The following is a 20,302-nucleotide window of genomic DNA, read 5'->3' as shown; positions in this document are numbered from 1 at the left end:
TTACTTTTTACACGTGCGTCAAAATGATTTATTCAACGAAGTTGTTCCCCACATTAAAATCCTAACGTCACAAAGTTTGTGTTGTTCCGCAGTGTCGCTAGAACTAATTACGATATTTTTTATTGAAAATTTTCACTTTTCCGTATGGTAAGCAATTTCTGGGTTTTGACAAAATTTGCCCGGATATTGCTCGGATTTTCGATTGACAGTTTTGAATCAAATGCCCGGATTTTGCCAAATTTCCAGATAAAATATCCCGGATTTGTCCAGCCCGGATACGTGCCCGAAAAATTCTGGCAATCTTACCTCAGAGTTATCCGCATGAGCTTAAACTTTGTTAGTAGGGGAGAGTGGGGATACTTGATCCCCTTTTCTTATTTTCACCATATCTTTTTGGAAAAATTTAGCAACTCGCCGTCTTTGACATTTTCTGGCAGCTTGTAACTTCAAGTTTCTCTGCTCCAAAAATTAGAACGATACTTGAACCCGTTGATGAACTAGAAGCATTTTCGTGGGAGTAAAAAAATTGCGATTTTTCTGAAGTTAGGGGAGACTTGATCCCCGATTGAAGGAGACTTGATCTTTTATTCAGGAACCCCTAATCCTTGTATAAAAATCAAACAAAACCCCAAGATAGAATGTTAATTGACTATTTTGGTCATGTTTGTTCTCATTTCACAATTTATAGCAGACATAAGAAGAAAATTCTAGAACTTTGTCCTAACGCTAAAAACATTGCATACTTAAAGGCGCTATTTTTCATAATTAAGAGAAAATTAATTATTTTTGCTCTTTTCTTCAGACAATTGTTTGATAAATATTAGTTTTAGGATAAATATTAGTAATTTCGTAATCAGCAATCATAACGATCAATTCAGAAGAAGAATATGCCGTTTGGAAGAGGGATCAATTGTACCCAACTCTAGGGGATCAATTGTACCCATAATAAACATTTTAGAAAACTTTTTCTGAAAAAAATTGAGAGTTTTCCATTGCTTTGAAAATATGGCATTATGAAGTTCATTTTACACTCGAACGATTGATACATTGGAACAAATATTTTTTTTCATAATTTTCCCATGTAAGGAACATTTTAAAGTGATAAAAGAAGATCTTCTAGTTACATTTTGTGAAATTTTTCAAACAAAGTTCAACTACTCAAACAATTATTTTGTCAAAATTTTTTAAACTACAAGCATTGTTATTTTGCTCATTTTGGCACATTTTTCTAGAACATTTGATCTTTGTAAGACATTCCAGTTTCGAGATATAGCTAAGGAATCAAGTATCCCCAGGGATCAAGTATCCTCATTCTCCCCTACTGTTTTATCATTGATTAGACCAAGATTGGGGTATGCAAGCTAGGTTTCAACGAAGTTGGTAAATAAGGCCCACCCTAATGTACAACATCAAGTTAAGCAAAATATAAAATTATAAGTCGTTGTTGGTTATTTCTTACAAATTTAAAATTTTCTGTAGTTTTGTTCTCATTTTCTTAGAACTGTTAATAAAACCAAAAAATAAAATTATTTTCTAACGTTTTGACTTTTTCCTCTTCCAGATGAACAACTTCTCCACCACGGTGATGGAGGGCGGTCTTTTCATCCCTGATGCCGAGTCTTACGCCAAATCTGCGGTGTTCACCCTGGGCAAGTCGAAGCAGACTACCGGCTACTGGACTCACGGAATTCAGTACTGTTTCATGCAGCTGGCCCCGGAGTGGGTCCGGATTATCATCGGAGGCATCATGAACAAGCGGTTCCGGAAGGAGTATTACCATAGTCAACGGCAGGTTCAATCTTCCACCGCTAAGGTGGAATAAAGCTTCTTGTAGGGAAAGAAATTAAAAGTTTAATTAATTGGAACCTTCACAGCAAACGATTTCGGGTTATAAAAACGTAACAATAATTTGACCAAAAGCATGTAACAGACTTGCTACATAACATCACATCAGTATATTTTCGGTTACCCTCATTTGAGCAGTTTTTGATCGAACGTTAACCCCTTATTTTTTGCTGTGTAATACAACTGTTCAGTTCGTACTAATGTTCAATTCCATGTTCATTGAACTGGAATGATGTCATGTGTCCGATGCATTTCAAATACCAGTTATAGCAGATTAGTATAAGTCAATGCGATTTTCCTGTGTATTCAGGGGAAAATATTTTTAATCACACTTAGATATACTCGGGTTAGCGAGATTATAATAAATTAGTTAATGAGAAATCCGTTTGAACCTATCTCTTTTGAAAGAAAGCCTCTTGATGAAATAATGAAATAATCTGAAAAATAAAAAAGCTTCAAATACTCGTTAAACTTTATGCAAAAAAGTGAAAGAAATTCTTACGCAAAATTAAAACATATACATAAATATATTAACAACTTTGAATATTCAAGCTAAAATTTCGAATCCTGTCTGCAGGTTTTCTTTCTTTTTACTTCAGTACAATTTGATCCTGACTTCAACACTTATGTACATCATCTTCTCAAAACATACAAGTTTTGTTCGACCATCGCGGTGTTTCTTGGAAAAAAGTTTTTTTTTTAATAGGCGTCAAAAGTTTTCGTGAAAATAACAGGTTAAAGGATCAAAACTAGTTAAAAATAGAGTGTAACATTCAACCAAACATGCTGTGACACATTACACTTATCACAAAATTTGTTGGACACATTTTCTAGTTCGTGTATAAAATTGGAGGTTAATGGGGTACGTTCTAAAATAAATTAATAACCTTGAAGAGGAATAAAAGCGCTACATATGTATTAATGTTAAGATCTGTGAAGTATGATTTATTGAAGTCGTTAAAACACAATTCGCTTATTATTCAGCTTTTTCTCTTTTTAAATAAACATGAAGTCAATGATTTAAATTAAAAAAAACTATCTTAATTTAATGATGAAATGCAAAGATTTCAAAATATTTTTTTAATTGGGGATCAGAACTTTCTGTTTGGTGACTTATCACTTGACAGGTGAATGCAAATATAACATCTATTGATTTACATAAATTTCAACACAACAGCCAACAATAATAATAAAATAAAAAACTGAGTAAACTATTGAAACTATTGAACTTAGGCCAGCTTAGAAGCTGAAAACATATTTTAATAATTTATTTTTACTAATCGAATATAGAAAATAAAGATTTTATCGAATGTCAACTTTTTATTACTTTTATTTCCACCGGCTTTTTGGGATCACCGCACTGTGCGTATCCCTTCATGTTTCTTAAATTTTGATAAATTTTACTAGGCATACTCAATACTAAGTTCGGCTGCCGAACTCGAATTTATCCTTTTTTTCGAGGGTAGCTTATTTTCAGGGAATTAAAGGATGATTAAAATTTGTTGTACCCGGATGTTGCTGTTTCGGTACATTGCATTGCAATTGCAGAGCAGTGGAAAGTTTTGACACTCCCAGTCAAAGAAAACTCCCGGATGTTACTTCCTACGGGAAGTAAACAACATCCGGAAGTTTCCGGACATTCCAAGCCGCTCACCGTATGATGACAATGACGGACAGAACTTTACGCTGACACGGTGAACATGCATTCCATTATGAAGTTCCTTCATAGTATTCCGGTAATTGTTCCGGAACGACCAAATTTTGCGACGTGTTCGTTGGTTGCTGTTCCATTTCGAACTGAACTCGCTAAGTGTTCAAAGAGAGTTCAATTTTTAGTTCATAAGGTCGAACTCAGCTTTGCTCCCTCGCCGAAGAAAAAAAAAGGATCAATTTTGAGTTCGCAGTTCGAACTCTACTTTGAACCATCGCAAGGAGGAAAAAGGGTACTTAACTTTAAGTTCAAAGAATCGAACTATGTTTTGAACCTCGGTCGTACTTAATTTTGAGTTAAAATAAAAAAGCGTGTACTTGACCCGCCAAACTTGACTGATTCTTGCTGCAAAAATTTGAAAAAAAATGTGAAAGATTTCTCACTATCGACAGAAGTTAGTTAGCTAGACTTCAGATTATTCATCAAATCTCGTACGATAACTATCATTTTCTATTCGTAGCGATTCCAAATTGGAATTGTTTGGTTTTTTAGATTTTTCGTCAATTTTTTACATTTAAAAATAGTTTTCAAACGAAAAAAATATTTTTCTGTTAACCAGTTTTTGAAAAACAATGTTTAGGTGTTAGAGACATTTCAAAGAAAAATTATCATTTTTCTTGCCCAATCTGATCCATTTTTTCCGATGTGTAAATTTTTAGTAATTTAGCATTTCTATATTGCCTTCGAGAATTCTCGGGATTTTTAGTCGTTTGCTGGAAATCGGGAATTTCCGGTATTTTGTATTTCCGGGAATTCCGCGTCGGGAATAAGCGCAGCGTGTTTTAGTTTTGTGTGGAAATTTGTATGGGAGAAGAAATTTTTGCATTTAAATTCATTCAGAAAATTCAAATAAGCTTGTAAGAAGTTTGTTTTTGATAATTGGTTTTGTCTATTTTTAAGCTTTATTTTTTGCTAACATGACAAGAAGCTAAATAATTCATGTATAAAGCTATATTTAATAAGGTTGCCAGATATTTTTCAGCACGTATCCAGGCCGAATACATCCGGGCTATTTTATCTCAAAACATGCAAAATCTGGGCATTTCATTACAAAATTGTCGACCAAAATCCGTGCAAAATCCGGATATATTTTGTCAAAAATTAAAAAAAAAAACAGAAAATAAAATCTTTTTTCATAATTATTTTACAGCAGATTTGAAATTGTATTTTAGGCTTTCAAAAAACCTTTCATGATTATTTTTAAGAAACTTGCTCAAAAAATTCCTTTTGATCGTAAAAATAAAAAAATTGCATTTTTTTAAGAAAATATTTCTTTTAATGGTATAAATTAAAAAAAAATCATTTTTTTTTAGTTTGATTTGACAATGAGAATGAGAATTAACTCGGGCAAAATTCGCGCTATTTCGAGGAAATCCTTGAATCCTTGACTTTTCCTAAATTTTATATGAAATATCCGGAAAAAATCGGATAAAACCGAGCAATCTGGCAACCTAAAGCTTTAACCATTTAAAAATTAAAAATCTGAATCCATTAATTTTATGAAATAATTGGCACAAAAATTTATGAAGCAGCGCAGTGATCTTGTGCTCACGTTTTTAGGAAACGGCCCTTTAGCTATTGATTGTTGAGTATTTAAACCACAGCCTAAGTGTTCAGCACGGTTTATGTAGGGGAGAGTGGGGTATCGTGAGCCATGGGGAAACGTGAGCCACTTTCAATATCTCAGATGTTTGTTGAGCTAAAAATCTCAAACCAACTGTCATCGTCGTCGCTTTGCGTGGGCATATATTCCTATATGTTGTTGACTGAAATACGCATCATATGCTTCTTTTATTTATCAAGCAAAAAAAAGTTAGAAAAATTTACTTACATAATTAAAAAACACTCGCTAATTTCCTCGATGGGGAACCTAAAGTGCAAATCAAAAATATGCTCATACGCTTATGATCTTAGTTTTGTCATGATCTTTCACGTGGAAAGGGAATTTTTGATGAAACATCAATAAGTCACACAAACGCAACCAATTTGCAAATCATAGCTTGTGGGGAATCGTGGGCCACACATCTTGAATCAGCTATATTTTTATGTTTTACTACACATTCAGAACTTAAAAAACGTTTTACCTATCTGCAAAGTTTTCTTATGCCAAATGAAAAGTTATGAAAAATATTTTGTCCATCCTATAAAAGAAATTTTGCCAAAACGTTCGCGAGCCAGATTTTGGAATCTATGCGATCATACACACCTCTCTTTTTTATTTCATCATCTGAAATTGCATTTAAATAACGAAATGAATTAAGAAATCACAGTTTTGGGTCAACCCATAAACTTTGCTTTTTATTTGGTCAATTTGGATTTGGTGGCCCACGATTCCCCACCATTTTTCAAAATCCAAAAAATATTGCTTTTTTTCAAACAGTCAGAATTTGGGGAAAATAACTTATTAAAATTTAAAAAAAAATACCTTATGATACCTTGAAAATGTAGAAAACCATACCATTTTTTATTTTCATTTTATCTTTTATAATGAAGAAGTTATGGAACAACGAAAAAAAGTGGCCCATGATTCCCCACTCTCCCATACAATTAAAAAATCAAACATAAATTTGATCACGATTTTCTGAAATAAAGGCATTCATCGAGTCTCATTATAACAAAATGGCTCATGCTTACCTTGTAAATTGAGTACATAATTCAAATTTTGAGCAAAGTAAATGAAAGGACTTTAATTTATAATATTTGAGACCAAGAAACAATTTATTAATTCCTTCTTTCATTTCAACCCAAAGTTTAAATAATCCACATGGAAATTAAGTCAAAAAATCATTGTTAAAAATCTTCCATCCTTTCTTGATGATTTTTAAAGTTTATACTTTCTCATGTGAATTGGTTGTTCAATTTTTAACTCGGAATCCACAAGGATTTTAAAGTGTTATATATAAATATATATATATATATATATATATATATATATAATATATAATAATATAATATAATATATATAATATAATATAATATATAATAATAATATATATAATATATATATAAATATATAAAAACGTATAACCTTTTGTTCTTCTTTCGGTTCTTCGCTCAAAGGCTTCTACTTAATTTCTGTAACTGGAAATTAAGAATTAAACATCAAAATAAATCTTGGAAAATGATCTCCAAACTTTATGTTTTGTTACGAATATATTCAAATGATCTAAAAAAAAATTAATTCAAAAATCTGAGGGAAATCTGACCTCTAGTTTTTGGAGATACCCTGTCCGCAAATTTTGGCCGATTTCGAAGATAAAAGGTTCATCGTAAGAGCACCTGTATCCGTGGTCCAAATAGCCGGTTTCACTCAAATTCCGACCCAAGCAACCACATCCGTGTTCCATTATACCATTTTAATCTCAACATTTTTTAAAACCGGTGTAAAGATTGCTAAGAGCACCGTGATCTATTCTTGGGTCTAATTTATACAAGAATTTGACCAACAAAATCAGACTCAATCTAGTGAAAAAATGGCAATCCCGTTAGTGATCTATTTACTGTCAATTTTTTTAGAACTGCGTCAAATTGAATTCAATTCTCATCAGTTTTGAAGGAATCCTTATACCGGTTCTAAAAAATGTTGAGATGAAAATGGTTTAATGGAACACGGATGTGGTTGCTTGGGTCGGAATTCGGGTCTAAACCGGCTATTTGGACCACGGATACAGGTGCTCTAAGGAACTAAGGAATAAGAGCACCTGTATCAGTGGTCTATTTTTGGGTCTTATTTGTACAAGAATTGGACCAACAAAATAGGATCCAATCCAGTGGAAAACTGGTAACACAACTCGTGGCCCATTAACTGTTAAACGGTTCATATAACTACGTGAAATTGTCATCATCAATTTTGGAGCAATACATATACCAGTTCTAAAACAAGTTGAGTAAAAACTTGTATAATGGATCTCGGATGCGGTTTCTTTGATCTGAATTTTGGACTAAAACGGCTGTTTGGACCACGTATATAGGTGCCCTAAGGAGATTTTGATCCAATTCGATGCAGGTCTAAGCCGTTTTAAAGTTAATGGAACACGAGTGGGGCTACCAGATTCTCACTGGATTCATTGTTATTTCGTTGATACAATTCTGAATAAATTAGGCTCAAGAATAAACAACAGATACAGGTGCTCTTATACCACTTTAAAAAATGAGTTGAAACTGGTGTAAAGGATCACCGGAGGGTTGCTTTGACCGGATTTTGAGGTTTAAACTGGCTGTTTTGCACACGGATACAGTTGCTTTAAAAAGTCAACAATACCCGCGGACTTCGATAAACTCCATTCGTTATTGGCAACATTCCATTTCGACAACATTTGATTTTGGTAACATCCACGTTGGCCGAAATCTAACGGATTTTTGGAACGACATTAACTTATAATTTTTGCTATAACAGGTCCAATGGAATTTAGACATTCATCATGAATACGTTTTTACGTTCTTAAATGGTGGTAAAATACAATACCAAAAAATTTAAAACTCAAAAATAACTTAAAATTTGAGAGTTTCATAAAATAGAAAAACGAATACAAAAACTAAAAATTACGAAAAATAAGTAAAAAATGATGGAAAATGACAATAAACAAACTAACATTATAAACAAAACGAGAAAAGTGCTAAATGCATCAAAACGTAGTAAGAAAAAGAACTGATGTGATATCCAAGATCTCCGTTGTTGGAAGTGAATGAATCAAAGGGGCTGGTACTACGCCTCCAGACCAGTCCAGGACCGTTGTACCCCCAGAGCATTATTGGATTTCAATTGTAATCTAGACTGGTTCTGAGTTCAGACCTTTAAAAAAGTACCAGTTTTTCATTTGGGTGAAGTTGTTCTTCTGAGCAGAGCGTAAAAAATTCACCGTCATCAGTCATAAAACTGTGACTGTGAAAAAGTTAAAGCAGTCGCATACATAACAGGCGCATTCAAATGAGTAACCAAGCAAACAATCTCGCCTCAACCTTCAGTCAAATGAAGCGTCGGAATAATCATTGTGGCCTTCAGTCCGTCGTCGGCTTTTTGACTGTGATGGGATATTGTTTAGATGAAAAAAAAAAAAACATTCCAAGACGACGCCGAAAAAGACAAGTACGTCATTAGTCGTGATCGTGGCTGAAACTAAATCCGAAAACAACGAACAACGTTTCCGTTTTTGGAGATCAGCCCAGGATAGTAGGGTATCGGGACATAATTTAGGGACTAGGAAAAATTCGACCTCGCTGCTTTTCGACTTTTTTTTTATTTGTGCAAAAAATTTGGCTTTCAAAGTGATCTAACATATATAAAAAATTCTAATGAAACATTTTAAATCTTCAATTGGTAGTATTAATAAAATCCGAATTTTATTTATTTTCGACTCTGGTAAATCTCCCAACTCATAAATACTTTGAACCTACGCCCGTTCACTCGTTTTGACGAACGTGGTTTGAAAAATAACAACCGTCACACGAACAGAAATCCAGGACGATAGTCAAGCTTTTCCAGTCCCTTGAAGCTTGACTTGTAATCAAATGAGATTTGAAACGTGATGATTAAGGAAAATCAGCAACCATGTAAACTATGATGTTTGAAAAATGTATGCTCTGCTTCTGAGTACCTATATTGATTAACTTTGATAGGACAAGTTCCAATTTTTATTTCTAAACATACCGTAATCCGGGATAATATTGATCACTTTTATCAATATATTTAAATTATTTTTTCTGTTAAGAGTAATGTGGCATGTTTTATATTTTTCAAACCAGTACTGGACTCCTATGAATGCAAAACGTGGATGAAGAATTTTTTTAGACTACTTTATTTTTGATTTAAAAATCTTTTTCGTCTCTGTTCAGATTTTGATGCTTTGAGGTGACATTGATTAGTCTCTATTCTGACTGTTTTAACAAGATTTTTTTATCATAAAGGATACAAAACATCTTCATAATATTTACATATGCTAGTTTATCAATCTAACCTTGATTTTTAATATTTTATTTTTAAAATTTTTACAATCGAAAAAGAACTATGATACTGCCTATATTTAGGGGCAAAAATTATAATAGTTGCTAAATAGTTTGAGCTTCAAGATACTAATGAAATTTAAGAGGAATAAAAGGTTGTACATTGATCCTTTGAAGTATCCTACTAAAAATCCTTCCTCCATTCCTCATTGACTACTAGGACGTGGCCGGCGCCGTTATTGATTATTTTCAAAGAGAGAGCATGAGTTGCATGAGTGCATTATGAATGTACTGCTAGTCCCAAGCACCATTCTTTTGGCTCTTGCGCAAAGCTGATGGCCTCGATCAATCACGGAGTAGCAACCATTGGTGAGGTAGAACTTGTTCTGCTTAGCCACGCCAGCGATCATGGAATTTGAAATGCGAAAGGTGAACAAAGTCTAATAAAAAAATGTTATCTGAAGTTTCGAATAAATGATCATATCTAAGCACTTCAAGCTCAATGATTTAAGGTGGATATGAGAAGTCAACTAAGCTAAGCTAAGCTAAGCTAAGATACTAATGAAATTTAAGTTTCACACATTCCCCTAGGCCCTCCCACTTTTTCCATTTTTATTATTTTTTCAAAGTTGATGGTTTGATAAGGTTCTTATCAATGTTTCCAATACGGGCTTACTCTCGGAAATTGTCCTTATTTTTTAAATATCAAAAATTTATCATTAAATGACTGTAAAAATAGCGCTATAACTGTTCATATACCGTCAACTGGGGCAACATGCAACAATTTTCAACTTCAAAGGCTTCTAAAATCTTAATGCTTACAGATAATCAAGAGGTATGATGCATCAAAAGTTTTAAGGTTGATGGGACACCAATTTTACGTAGTCAGAAAAATTATCGGTTTAACCAGTTATTTTTAAATTTACAAAAACATACGATTTTCACCCTACTAAGAAAAAGGGGTAAGTTGCAACAAACTCTGTAATTAATGAAATATCAAATGAGAACGTTTGAAAATTTATAGTTTTTGATACATTTGTGATGTCATGACGCATAAAGCACCAATTGCAGTAATTTTTGGTTTTGTTCGAATTGAATTTTACATTTTTTCTGTCAAAAATGTTTTTAAGAAAAGAGTGTTAATCTGCTGCATACATTGAGGGGTAAAAAATACTACAAAATATTATATTATCTTAAATCATGTAAATAAATCTTAGGATGGATGAAATTTTAATGATAACAAAAGCATAATGCAAAACAATCATATTCCAGCACATGGAAACGCGATTTATGAGATTTAGTTCTGATTTGCATTTTGTTGCATTTTGCCCCAGACGGCTAACTGAATTATAAAAATATTTATTTTAAAAAATTGGATATTGTCCGAAAAATATTTATACACCAACAGTGTTGGTATAGGGTAATGAAAGCAATATAAAGTTTGTAGGTGATATCGTTAACCCAATCCGTCATACTAGATAAAGTTTTTCAAGGCATCGAAAAATGTAAAAATTTGTACATCTATTACTCGATTTTTTAATTTTTTTATGGGAATCAAAAACTTTAAAAAACTCTTTCACGATGTTAAAAACTATGTCATCATCAATTTGTTATCATTCAATAATAACTTTATTACAGTATATTGAAATAAAAATTGAATAAGTGTTGTGGTATACAAATGTTGCATCTAACCCTGCTTTTGCATGATGCCCCGTTTGACGGTACACTGCCGGCCGGGTTTGGGATCACCCGCTGAAAAACATGCAAATTTTGATCGTTTATATCTCAGCCGTCTTAGGACATATTGCAAATCTTCTGATCTCATTTGAAAGATAATGAGCAATAGCTATTTCGGAGGTATTTTGCCCATGTATAATATTTTAGTTTTGCACCTAAAACTTAACCTAAACTTAGAGCATTTTCAAAAAATCGCACTCAATATTCAAAGCCGATCATCTTGGGATAGGGTGGACCAAATTTAAAAATTTCAGTTGCATTAGAATCCTTATTGTATACTCCTCAAAACACAATCAAAAAATTGTGTGCAAAAATTTAAGAATGTACTATTAATTAATAAAATAGACACTTAAGTTATCGTCCAAAAGTTTGGGATCACCCCTCAAATGAGATCAGAAGATTTGCAATATGTCCTAAGACGGCTGAGATATGAACGATCAAAATTTGCATGTTTTTTAGAGGGTGATCCCAAACTTTTGGCCGGCAGTGTACAAAGAAAAAAGTTGTTCTTTCACATTAAGCAACCCGTTTGCTTCTAAATGCTTTTTGGAATCATCAGGAGAGCTGTTTGTTTGCGGGCCTTGGAAAATATAGATATTTAAAGATTTTGAAATTGAATTTTTATTAATAGAAAAAAAAATTCCAATACAAACCAAATTTTGCCTATTTGATACTTAATTGATAGGCTTTCAAACCTATAAAACAGTTTTCAAAAACTCAAACTATAGACTGCGTTATTGATGATAATGTGAAAAACTTTATTGTTGGTCAAATTTAACCCGGTGATCAAAGTTACCCCGTTTTACGGTACTTGGTTTTACAGTTGGGTAATACTTTTATTGAAAATTCAAAATATTTCTCCACTGATGGTATAAACACTTGTTCATAAGTATTATTGCTACCTAGAAGCTTCTGAAGTTAACGCAAAAGATTTTTCAGTACTTAACGTTTGAATTTGATTTTTAATTCCGAGGATATCGGATGAAGTTATAAAAAATAGCTGGACGATAAATATATGTAGGTACATGATAAAGACCAATTTTTATTTATTTCAGACTTGTTTCAGTTTCCCCTAAGGGATAATCTCCAGTGATCTTAGAAAATAATCGCCAAACAATCGGTCTTTAATCGTATCGAGTATCCATAAGACTACCGCCAGCAGAGGAAAATAGTAAATCCAGAACTCAGTTACTTTCTGCCAGGTTGAAGAATTGTACAACAACGACGTATGTCTGTCACCGGATCCACCGATTGATAAATCTATCTTAATCGTCACTTCATCACTTCCGTTTTTAGTCCAAGCTTTCTGGTCCTCTTCCATATGAAAGTAGGCAGCATTAAGGTTTTCAATTTTCAGTACAATTTGTTCCGGAAGGAATTCATCAATGGTGGTGAAATTTTCCGTTGGGTAGTAATTGTGATCGAAATGTGATTTGATCGAGCGCATAAAAAATGGACATTGCAAATATTTCGATTGGACTGCCTTCAGGTGGCCTCGATGCTCTATGGTTCCGGATGTAAATGATTGGTGTGGAGAAGCTACTTTGTTCAAAGCCACTATGGTCGGTAATTTAAAGCTGCACTGGCTCTAGAATATAAATCGAGACAAAACCAACTAGAAATCAAAGGAAAATTTATGATTAGTGTTTGCATACCGTAACTTCTGCATCCAGGAAATAGTAGAATGTATAGAACATCAGTCCGGTGGAACCTTCCGGCAGATTGAAGCTTACCGATGCACTCAACCGATCGATTTTTCCATCCATGTCATCGTCGCTGCTGACTACCTAAAAGCAAAGGCAGTTGAACGTACACCTTCATTAATTGTCAATTAACATCGTCGATGAGAAAACAACAACGACAAATGGGAAACGATCGGCAAAATCAGCAATTATCTAGTCGTCACCCACGCTATGCCATTTGGAAAATCATTCATTCATCTACCTTTACCTACCTTTATCGCATTGCACTCTTGCCATTCCTCGGTCAGTGAATTGTACGACTCGAAAGAACTGCAGCTAATGATATCGGTACCTGGGGCTGATGACGTCTCAGCCGATCGGCCAACTTCCGCCAGCAGCAGATATCGGTAAGCGAAAGCGACATTGGGCTGCTCGTAGACCAACCGGAAGTGATCCCGCAGGGTGCTGGGATTGACTTCGAGAAGCAACCAAGCCGGTAGGATCAAGGCTAGTACGGTCAGCACGATGACGATGAGCGTAGAACAGGAGCACAACTGGTTCCGATAACGAACGTACACGAACTTCCGGTGCAAAGTAAAGAATTGCATTCTGGTTCCGGAATCGAGGCGATTGTTGCAACTAATTGGTTTGTTTTGAATTCGAAAACGGAGTACTGAAATATGTTTGGGGAATTGGTAACCATGGAGATACGGTTTATCAAGAATGACAGAAGCATGTTTGGGTGCATGTTTGGGTGATACAAGTAAACATTACCCACTTTACCACTTAGAGCAAGTTCACTGGTGTTGGGGAAAAGTGGTAGAAATTTTGACACTTTTTGTACATTTTGAAAATTTTACCATTTTACCATACAAACACATTTTCAAGAAATGTGGCCTTTAAGTTTTTTAACAATACGTGTTGTAGTTTCGCAAGCTGTGATGCAATAATAGCATTATTTCTATCACATACAGCTGAAATAGAAACGGTGCTGTACAAAACTACAACGCCCAAAGATCTTGAAAACATTTTTGCATGGTAAAATTTTCAAAATGTCAAAATTTCTACCACTTTTTCCCAACACCAGTAAATTTGCTCTTACTTATAAATATTACGCGGGGAAATTTCCCTTTGAAAAAAATAGTTTATTACACCAGGTTGATAGTTTCTGAGTTTTTGAAAGAAATACTCTATGGACAAAAAAGTTTATGGATTGTAAAGAATTATAATAACTAAATGGAACAATCCAAGGAAGAAAGAAAATTTAATCAAGGGGGGTGGGAAGGTTTGCTGACAAAATGTTTGTACCGTATTTTTTTTAACAATTGTTTGACTATGTGGGGCTTACTGATAATGGTGAGTATCATCTTTTATATGAACATTGAATTCTAGATTCTATTAAAAATACATATACGATTCAAATGTTCGTGGTCAAAATTGATGTAACACATCGGTGGCTTGGACAAAGTTTCTTGACTGTATTGGGCTATCTACGGATTGATTTGAATAAGGTACCTTTTTCTCCGCTAGTTGGCGCAAAAACGAACTTTTTACAGAAGCATGGTTTAATCTTCAAGGTGTTGATTTTGTCTTTCATATCAACTTTGTAGTACAATGTTACGCTCTACATTGTTTACTAACTTGGTAATAATAATTATTGAAAAAGCCTGAGAAAATTGTTTTGATTTACTAATTTTCGTTTTTCAGCTGTACAATACCTCAAAGTTCTACAGATATCGTTAAAAAAAGACTTAAAAGAGATATTCTAATGGAAAACTTATTCGTTTTTCAGATTTTTTTCTGAAATAATCGCAAAAAATAGGTAAAAATTTTAGGAGAGAGTGGGGTACCGTGGGCCACTTTTTTTCTTTGCTTCTATATTATAATACAGAAGTTTTTCGATTTTATCACTGTTCAATTTTATGAATACTCGCCAAATTCAAGCTCGATTTTATCACGGTTATGGTTTCTATTTTATCACGCTTTTTTAGAAAACATTCAGAAACCATTTCCACTGCCTTATATTTTGTTCAAAAGCGTAGAGAGTCTTTGTTCATGATATTTTTTATGGTTTATGTTATGGTATAGAGGTAGTCAATAATATGAAGATGCCATTGAACTGCATGCTTTAGCTGTATAGTGTTTTAAATCATCATTTGGATTTTTAAAACACTTATAATAATCGACATAAGTATTTTAACGTCACGCTAATGCTAGTGTTGTTGTTTCTTTGTTTTTGTTTATTTGAATGGGTGGCGTGCGCAATCCTGATTGGACAGCCTTTAGTATTGTCTGAATGGATAATTTTGGAAGATCAAAATGAAATTTTGCTTACTTTACCTTAAAATATGTAAAAAGGACTAAGATTTCTGTTTTTCTACATATGAAAAACAAAGGATTATCTGCCCATTAGCAAATTTTGAGAAACACACTTTAAAAGTCCAAGTTGAGCAAATTATAAAATATTTTTCGAAAAGGTAAATTTTTAAGTTAATAATAGGTGTGAAAATTAAAATATTGAAATTTGAAATTTGCTGAAGAAAATTTTTGGTGAATTGTTCTTTGAACTCTTTTTCAAAATCGGCACAAGGGAAAACGACTGTTTAATTTCCATAAAAACATAATAATTTACTTTGATTAGATGTTCACCATCAAATTGATATTCTACATGCTTTTATTTTAAAAAAATCTAAAATTTGCTAAAGAGAAGAATAATTTGAACTAGTAACGTTTTTTTGTGTTAAATAATCTTCGATAATATGAACATCTTATGTTCAAAATTTATTGATACAAAACGTTTTTATTGCTGAAATCATTATAAATTATTTATTAAAGACAATAAAAATACATTTTTCCACTTTAATTTTAAGTTTCGCCAAATTTACGGTTTCGCCATATTCACGGTGGATTTTTTTTGACCGTGATAAAATCGAAAAACTACTGTAAATAAAATGAAAAAGATATATGGTATGGTTTTTTACATTCTCAATGTGATCTGGAGGGTTGAAAAAACTTTCAGGGCATATTTCTCTTTTGAAATTTTACAAAAAATAAAATTTTATGACGTTAATTCACTCATTTGAGCTGTTGTAAATCAGCTGGATTCCAACCGAATTCAATTAAAGTTAAGTTTTTCAGAAGATCTTTTTTTTTGTTTTTCAATGTCAATGTTTTCTTGAAAAATGAATTCACACATTTGCGACTGATTTTGTTCGCTCTTTAAAACATTAACATTGAATATTTAAAATATCTTTTTTCAACACAATGTAGCATTTTTTTATTGGCTACAATATTTATTAAGAAAATATCAACAAAAAGATCAATCCATATATTTGAATTATTTATTTTATGAAAGTTGTCTACATTTACCTACACTTTTTCCAACAAAAAAAGATTTTCAAAATAATATCAAACATGTAAAAGAATTTTTTTTCTTTTCTTTAATAGATTTTGTGAGATTTTAATTATCAAAATTATTGAAAGTTATAGATTTTTTTAAACGCTAACGTATAAAAATCACTGGTATAAGCGCGTGGGATGTTTCAACAGGAAGTATGATTTCAGGCTCCAAAATCCGGCTAGAGAACAGAGAAGAATATGGTTCAAGACTAAGTTTCAAGTCTTATCGGGTATTTTTTCTTCAAAAGTAACTGACAGGTTATTGGGGGAAATAAGGGCATAATGACCACCATAAAAAGGATTCTAATTTGACCATGGAAAACAGCTATCACATGTGAGTTACTTCATTGTTTTGTATTCAGACACAAAAAATAAGCAAACTTTAAAAAGTAGATAAAATTGTTTTAAAAAGCATTTTTATTTTATTTTTTTTTTTTTTGCCAAGAGCTGAAAATCAGTCACTGTAAGGGCATAATGGATCAGTATGAGCACCATCAACCAGGGCACAATGAGCATTTTCTGCCGACGAACCCGATGATGTCAACTGATTAAAGAGCTACAACTCGACTTGGAGAATAATTAAAAACATTTTTCCTTCACATTTTGGAGAAATGTTTTTGTCGATACAATTGTTTGATGATTGCTAGTTAGAGCAATTCTTTACCCGTTTATTCATGTGCTTTTTTTGAAATATTTTGTAGTTTTTGACATTCAAAAAGACAACATATATGATTTACTCACTAAAAGAATACTTGTTTCAGAATTTTTAACATTGAAGTTCAAGAGTTGCTTTCGCCAAACCTGAGGGTTCTGCTGGTATCATAACAATTTTATATTTAAAAAAAACTACAATTCATTATCTTCAAATTATCTAAGAAACTATTTTCCGAGTTTGATAAAATCTCTTACAAATGTATCTTTTGACAGCAACTTTTAGAATTCTTTCAAAAACCAAACCTTCTTTGGAAAAGAAGCAGATTGAGTACATTCCCGCGATTCGTTTATTCACCTTCACCTTCCTGAAACAATTCATGCGCATGTTTTAGAGCATGTCCCTTAATAAAATTTACAATTTTGATGCGTTTATACATGACGGCATCCAAAACAGGTTCTTATTATCTGACCATAAGGGCCTTACGTTGGATCATCCAGTGAGTTATTTTAATATTAAAGTTTTTTATTACGTAAGAGGAATATGACACAGCATAACTGGAGCTCAAAGTGTGTAATTTTAATACCTCAATGGGAAATAATTCCATAATTCAATCACTGCAAAGGACGCGTCCAAGGGGGGTGGGGGAGGGGAGGGGTTTAGGGTCGAATTTCATATTTAAGAAAAAAGAGAACCAAAAATTTCCAACAAATAGAAAATTGATTTCTTAAACAATTTTCAAACTCATCACCATTGAATAACTCGAAAAATCTATAAATTTACTGATACGATTCAAAATAAACCAGAATAATAACACTAGTTAAAAAAATTCAAAAAAAAAAATCGTGAACTTCATCGACTGGCCCTCATCTTTTATGTAAAATCGGCCGCTTAATCTGAATATGAAATTCAAAAAAGTCTCAGTAGAACAGTTTTTGAATTATGCTTTAAATATGAAATTTTGGAAAAATAAAATAAGGACTGGTACTTATAATCCAACATCTAGGACTGCATAACGTTCATTTTTTTGTTCATATTAAAGGTGAATAAATTTGTTATCGATCGTCTGAACTTCATTGTTGCTTATGATCAGCAAATTTGTTGATATAAGTGAAATCGTGATAGAAAAACTAACGAAAAAAATTTTTTTTTGGAAAAAAATTAGTTTATCAACAGTTTTAGACTCGAAGGTAACTTGGCTTCGGCTTCGGTCATAAGAATCAGTGCACAGAAATAGAATACATCAAATATAACACCAGGTTTAAAAAGAGACTAAAACCGAATAAAAAAAGTCAGACCAGGTCAGAGATTAACCATGATTTTAAATTGTTTACCAAAATGATAAAAATTGTTAATTTTAATAATATTTATTTACATTTCTTTTCTTTGTTTTCAGTTGAAGAGTGGACTGAAAAATCCTCCTTAATTTGAAATAGGAATATTGAACCACAGTTTTTAAAGTTATTTATCGATAAGGAAATAAAATCATTTTGAACTTTAGAGAATTTATTAAAAACACATTGATGATGATGGAACTGAATTAATTTTTTTTTATTTCAGGAAGCGACGTAATTAAATCCTCTGGTACTCAGCGATATACTCTTTTTCAGTTTTAAAATTCTTTCAGTTACCAAATAAAAGGCTTAAAAAGATCATGTTGATTGAATTCGCAATACCAACTTTGTTTATTTAAAATACAAAATGTTCAATTCAGCCTCACTGACAGAGTACAGATTCAAAAATAAATGATTTCTTGGATGATCAAATACGGAATGAAGGAGGAAAAAAGGAATTTCAAGTTCTGTTGTTAATATTGAAGGCAAAAGGCAATACTAACTTACTAATTTTAATCACATTGCGCATTAAAATTAAACTGTGAAGTTGCAACTTCGAATAATTTAATAATAAAATCATGATCGATTAGAAAAATATTATTTAAAATAATAAAAATAATTGAAACGTTTTTTCAAAATGCAAAGTTATAGTTTGAAATTTCAAGCTCTGAATATTTTGTCATATTTAAAATTTAAATTTAAATTCTTCCTAGAACATTATGTTTTCAGACCACAAAAATCTAAAGTTGAAATATTTCTTAATTTTTATTGGAAAATTCAAAAAATAAACTTAATAATAAAATTTGGTAAATTTATTTGAAAATAAATATTAAATGAATGCTTTATCGGTAAAAGTAAAGCTTTTTTGTAAGAACATTTCAAGATTATGAAAATGAATTTTTACACGAGGAACTCATTGAGGACATGTGATTAAAATTCGGCCAAACGAATTCTACTCGCTCAATTCTATCAACCAATAATTTTCATACTTTTGAAATGTTACTTCTTGAAGAATGCAACTTTCACCGATAAGATCGATAAATTAAATTGAAAAACAAAATTACGGTGTTTCAACTTTTGAAAAATTTATATATAATATGAAGATGAAAAGGATATGTTTTCAACAATTAAGATTTTCTTTAAAAAAAAACGTCTGACCATTTCCAAAATTTTTTTATAGAATTTATTTGATCAATCAAGAGATAGCATAATAGAGCCTATGTTTTGATGATTGATTTAGTTGATATTGGTGTCTTGAACTTGAATCTGTTGTAATATTTTGTCTATAACCTCTCGTTTTGGCGATTTGAAGTTTATAAGTTCAAAAAAATCAATTTTAAGTGATATCAATCATTGATTGCTAATGAGCTCACTAATTCAGGCGAAAAAAAAACCGATTCTGAATTTATTTATTCAATTAAAGAAAAATATTTCATGGTGGTGATGATGAAAATTGATTAAAAAAAAGATTTGATTTTGTCACCTAATAATATTTGAAATCCAATGTAGTTTATGCTGTTTTGAAAATTCATCAAAAATCAATATTTTTTACAGAATTTGGAAAATAAACCAAATATAAAACTTCCATAACTTTTTTAGCAGTCAAAATGACTTGCGGTCATGGGGGAAGTTTATAAGAACCTTTATTTACATTTTTTTTTATACATATTTGAATAAAATCAGAAAAGTGCAGAATTTTCTAAAATAATTTTCAACCTATTTTCAAAAATTTCAGAGCTCAAAAATTCTACAAATTTGACTCTTGAATTCATTTCACCTCAGAGAAATGTAAATTTTGTGGCCTTGTGTAATTAACCAAAATTCTTTTGAATTTGGAATTGAGGATATAGAAATACAAGAAACACAAAATAAAATTGAGGCTGAAACTAGAGTTTATAAGATTATTTCAAATAAGCATTTAAAATCAATTTTAAGACAAGATAGGATTAACTTAAGGCTGCCAGAATTTTTTCAGCGCGTATCCTGGCCGAACAAACCGGGA

General features: G+C 32.0%; 2 protein-coding genes across 4 annotated transcripts in view; one reads left to right on the top strand and one right to left on the bottom strand.

Moving 5' to 3' along the window:
• LOC129743958 (inactive hydroxysteroid dehydrogenase-like protein 1) overlaps positions 1-2,226 on the top strand; it is a 69,487-nt gene extending 67,261 nt beyond the window's left edge. For all 3 annotated transcript variants that reach the window (XM_055736209.1, XM_055736210.1, XM_055736211.1), the window contains exon 6: positions 1,562-2,226. In XM_055736209.1, coding sequence (XP_055592184.1) covers positions 1,562-1,822 — 261 coding nt within the window. In that variant the 3' untranslated portion in view covers positions 1,823-2,226. The remainder of the gene's footprint in view (positions 1-1,561) is intronic.
• A 10,065-nt stretch (positions 2,227-12,291) lies between these two features.
• Positions 12,292-13,609, bottom strand: LOC129743959 (uncharacterized). Its single transcript, XM_055736212.1, has 3 exons — positions 13,188-13,609; positions 12,889-13,020; positions 12,292-12,821 (listed from the first exon to the last, which is right to left on the bottom strand). The coding sequence occupies exons 1-3, from the start codon at positions 13,521-13,523 to the stop codon at positions 12,306-12,308; spliced, it is 984 nt and encodes a 327-aa protein (XP_055592187.1). The 5' UTR covers positions 13,524-13,609; the 3' UTR covers positions 12,292-12,305.
• Between the last annotated feature and the right edge of the window lie 6,693 nt (positions 13,610-20,302).

This window comes from Uranotaenia lowii, chromosome 2 (genome assembly GCF_029784155.1).
Source record: "Uranotaenia lowii strain MFRU-FL chromosome 2, ASM2978415v1, whole genome shotgun sequence".
Lineage (NCBI taxonomy): Eukaryota > Metazoa > Arthropoda > Insecta > Diptera > Culicidae > Uranotaenia > Uranotaenia lowii.
Note: the sequence above shows the minus strand (reverse complement) of the source record. Positions and strands in the feature narration are given on the sequence as shown.

What these genes read in the sequence shown, in the direction of transcription:
- LOC129743959 (XM_055736212.1), bottom strand. Translation starts at nt 13,523, where the DNA reads ATGCAATTCTTTACTTTGCACCGGAAGTTCGTGTACGTTCGTTATCGG. An exon ending in AAGAGTGCAATGCGATAAAG is followed by an intron (nt 13,021 to 13,187) that starts GTAGGTAAAGGT and finishes CTTTGCTTTTAG; the next exon opens with GTAGTCAGCAGCGACGATGA. An exon ending in TCCTGGATGCAGAAGTTACG is followed by an intron (nt 12,822 to 12,888) that starts GTATGCAAACAC and finishes TTTATATTCTAG; the next exon opens with AGCCAGTGCAGCTTTAAATT.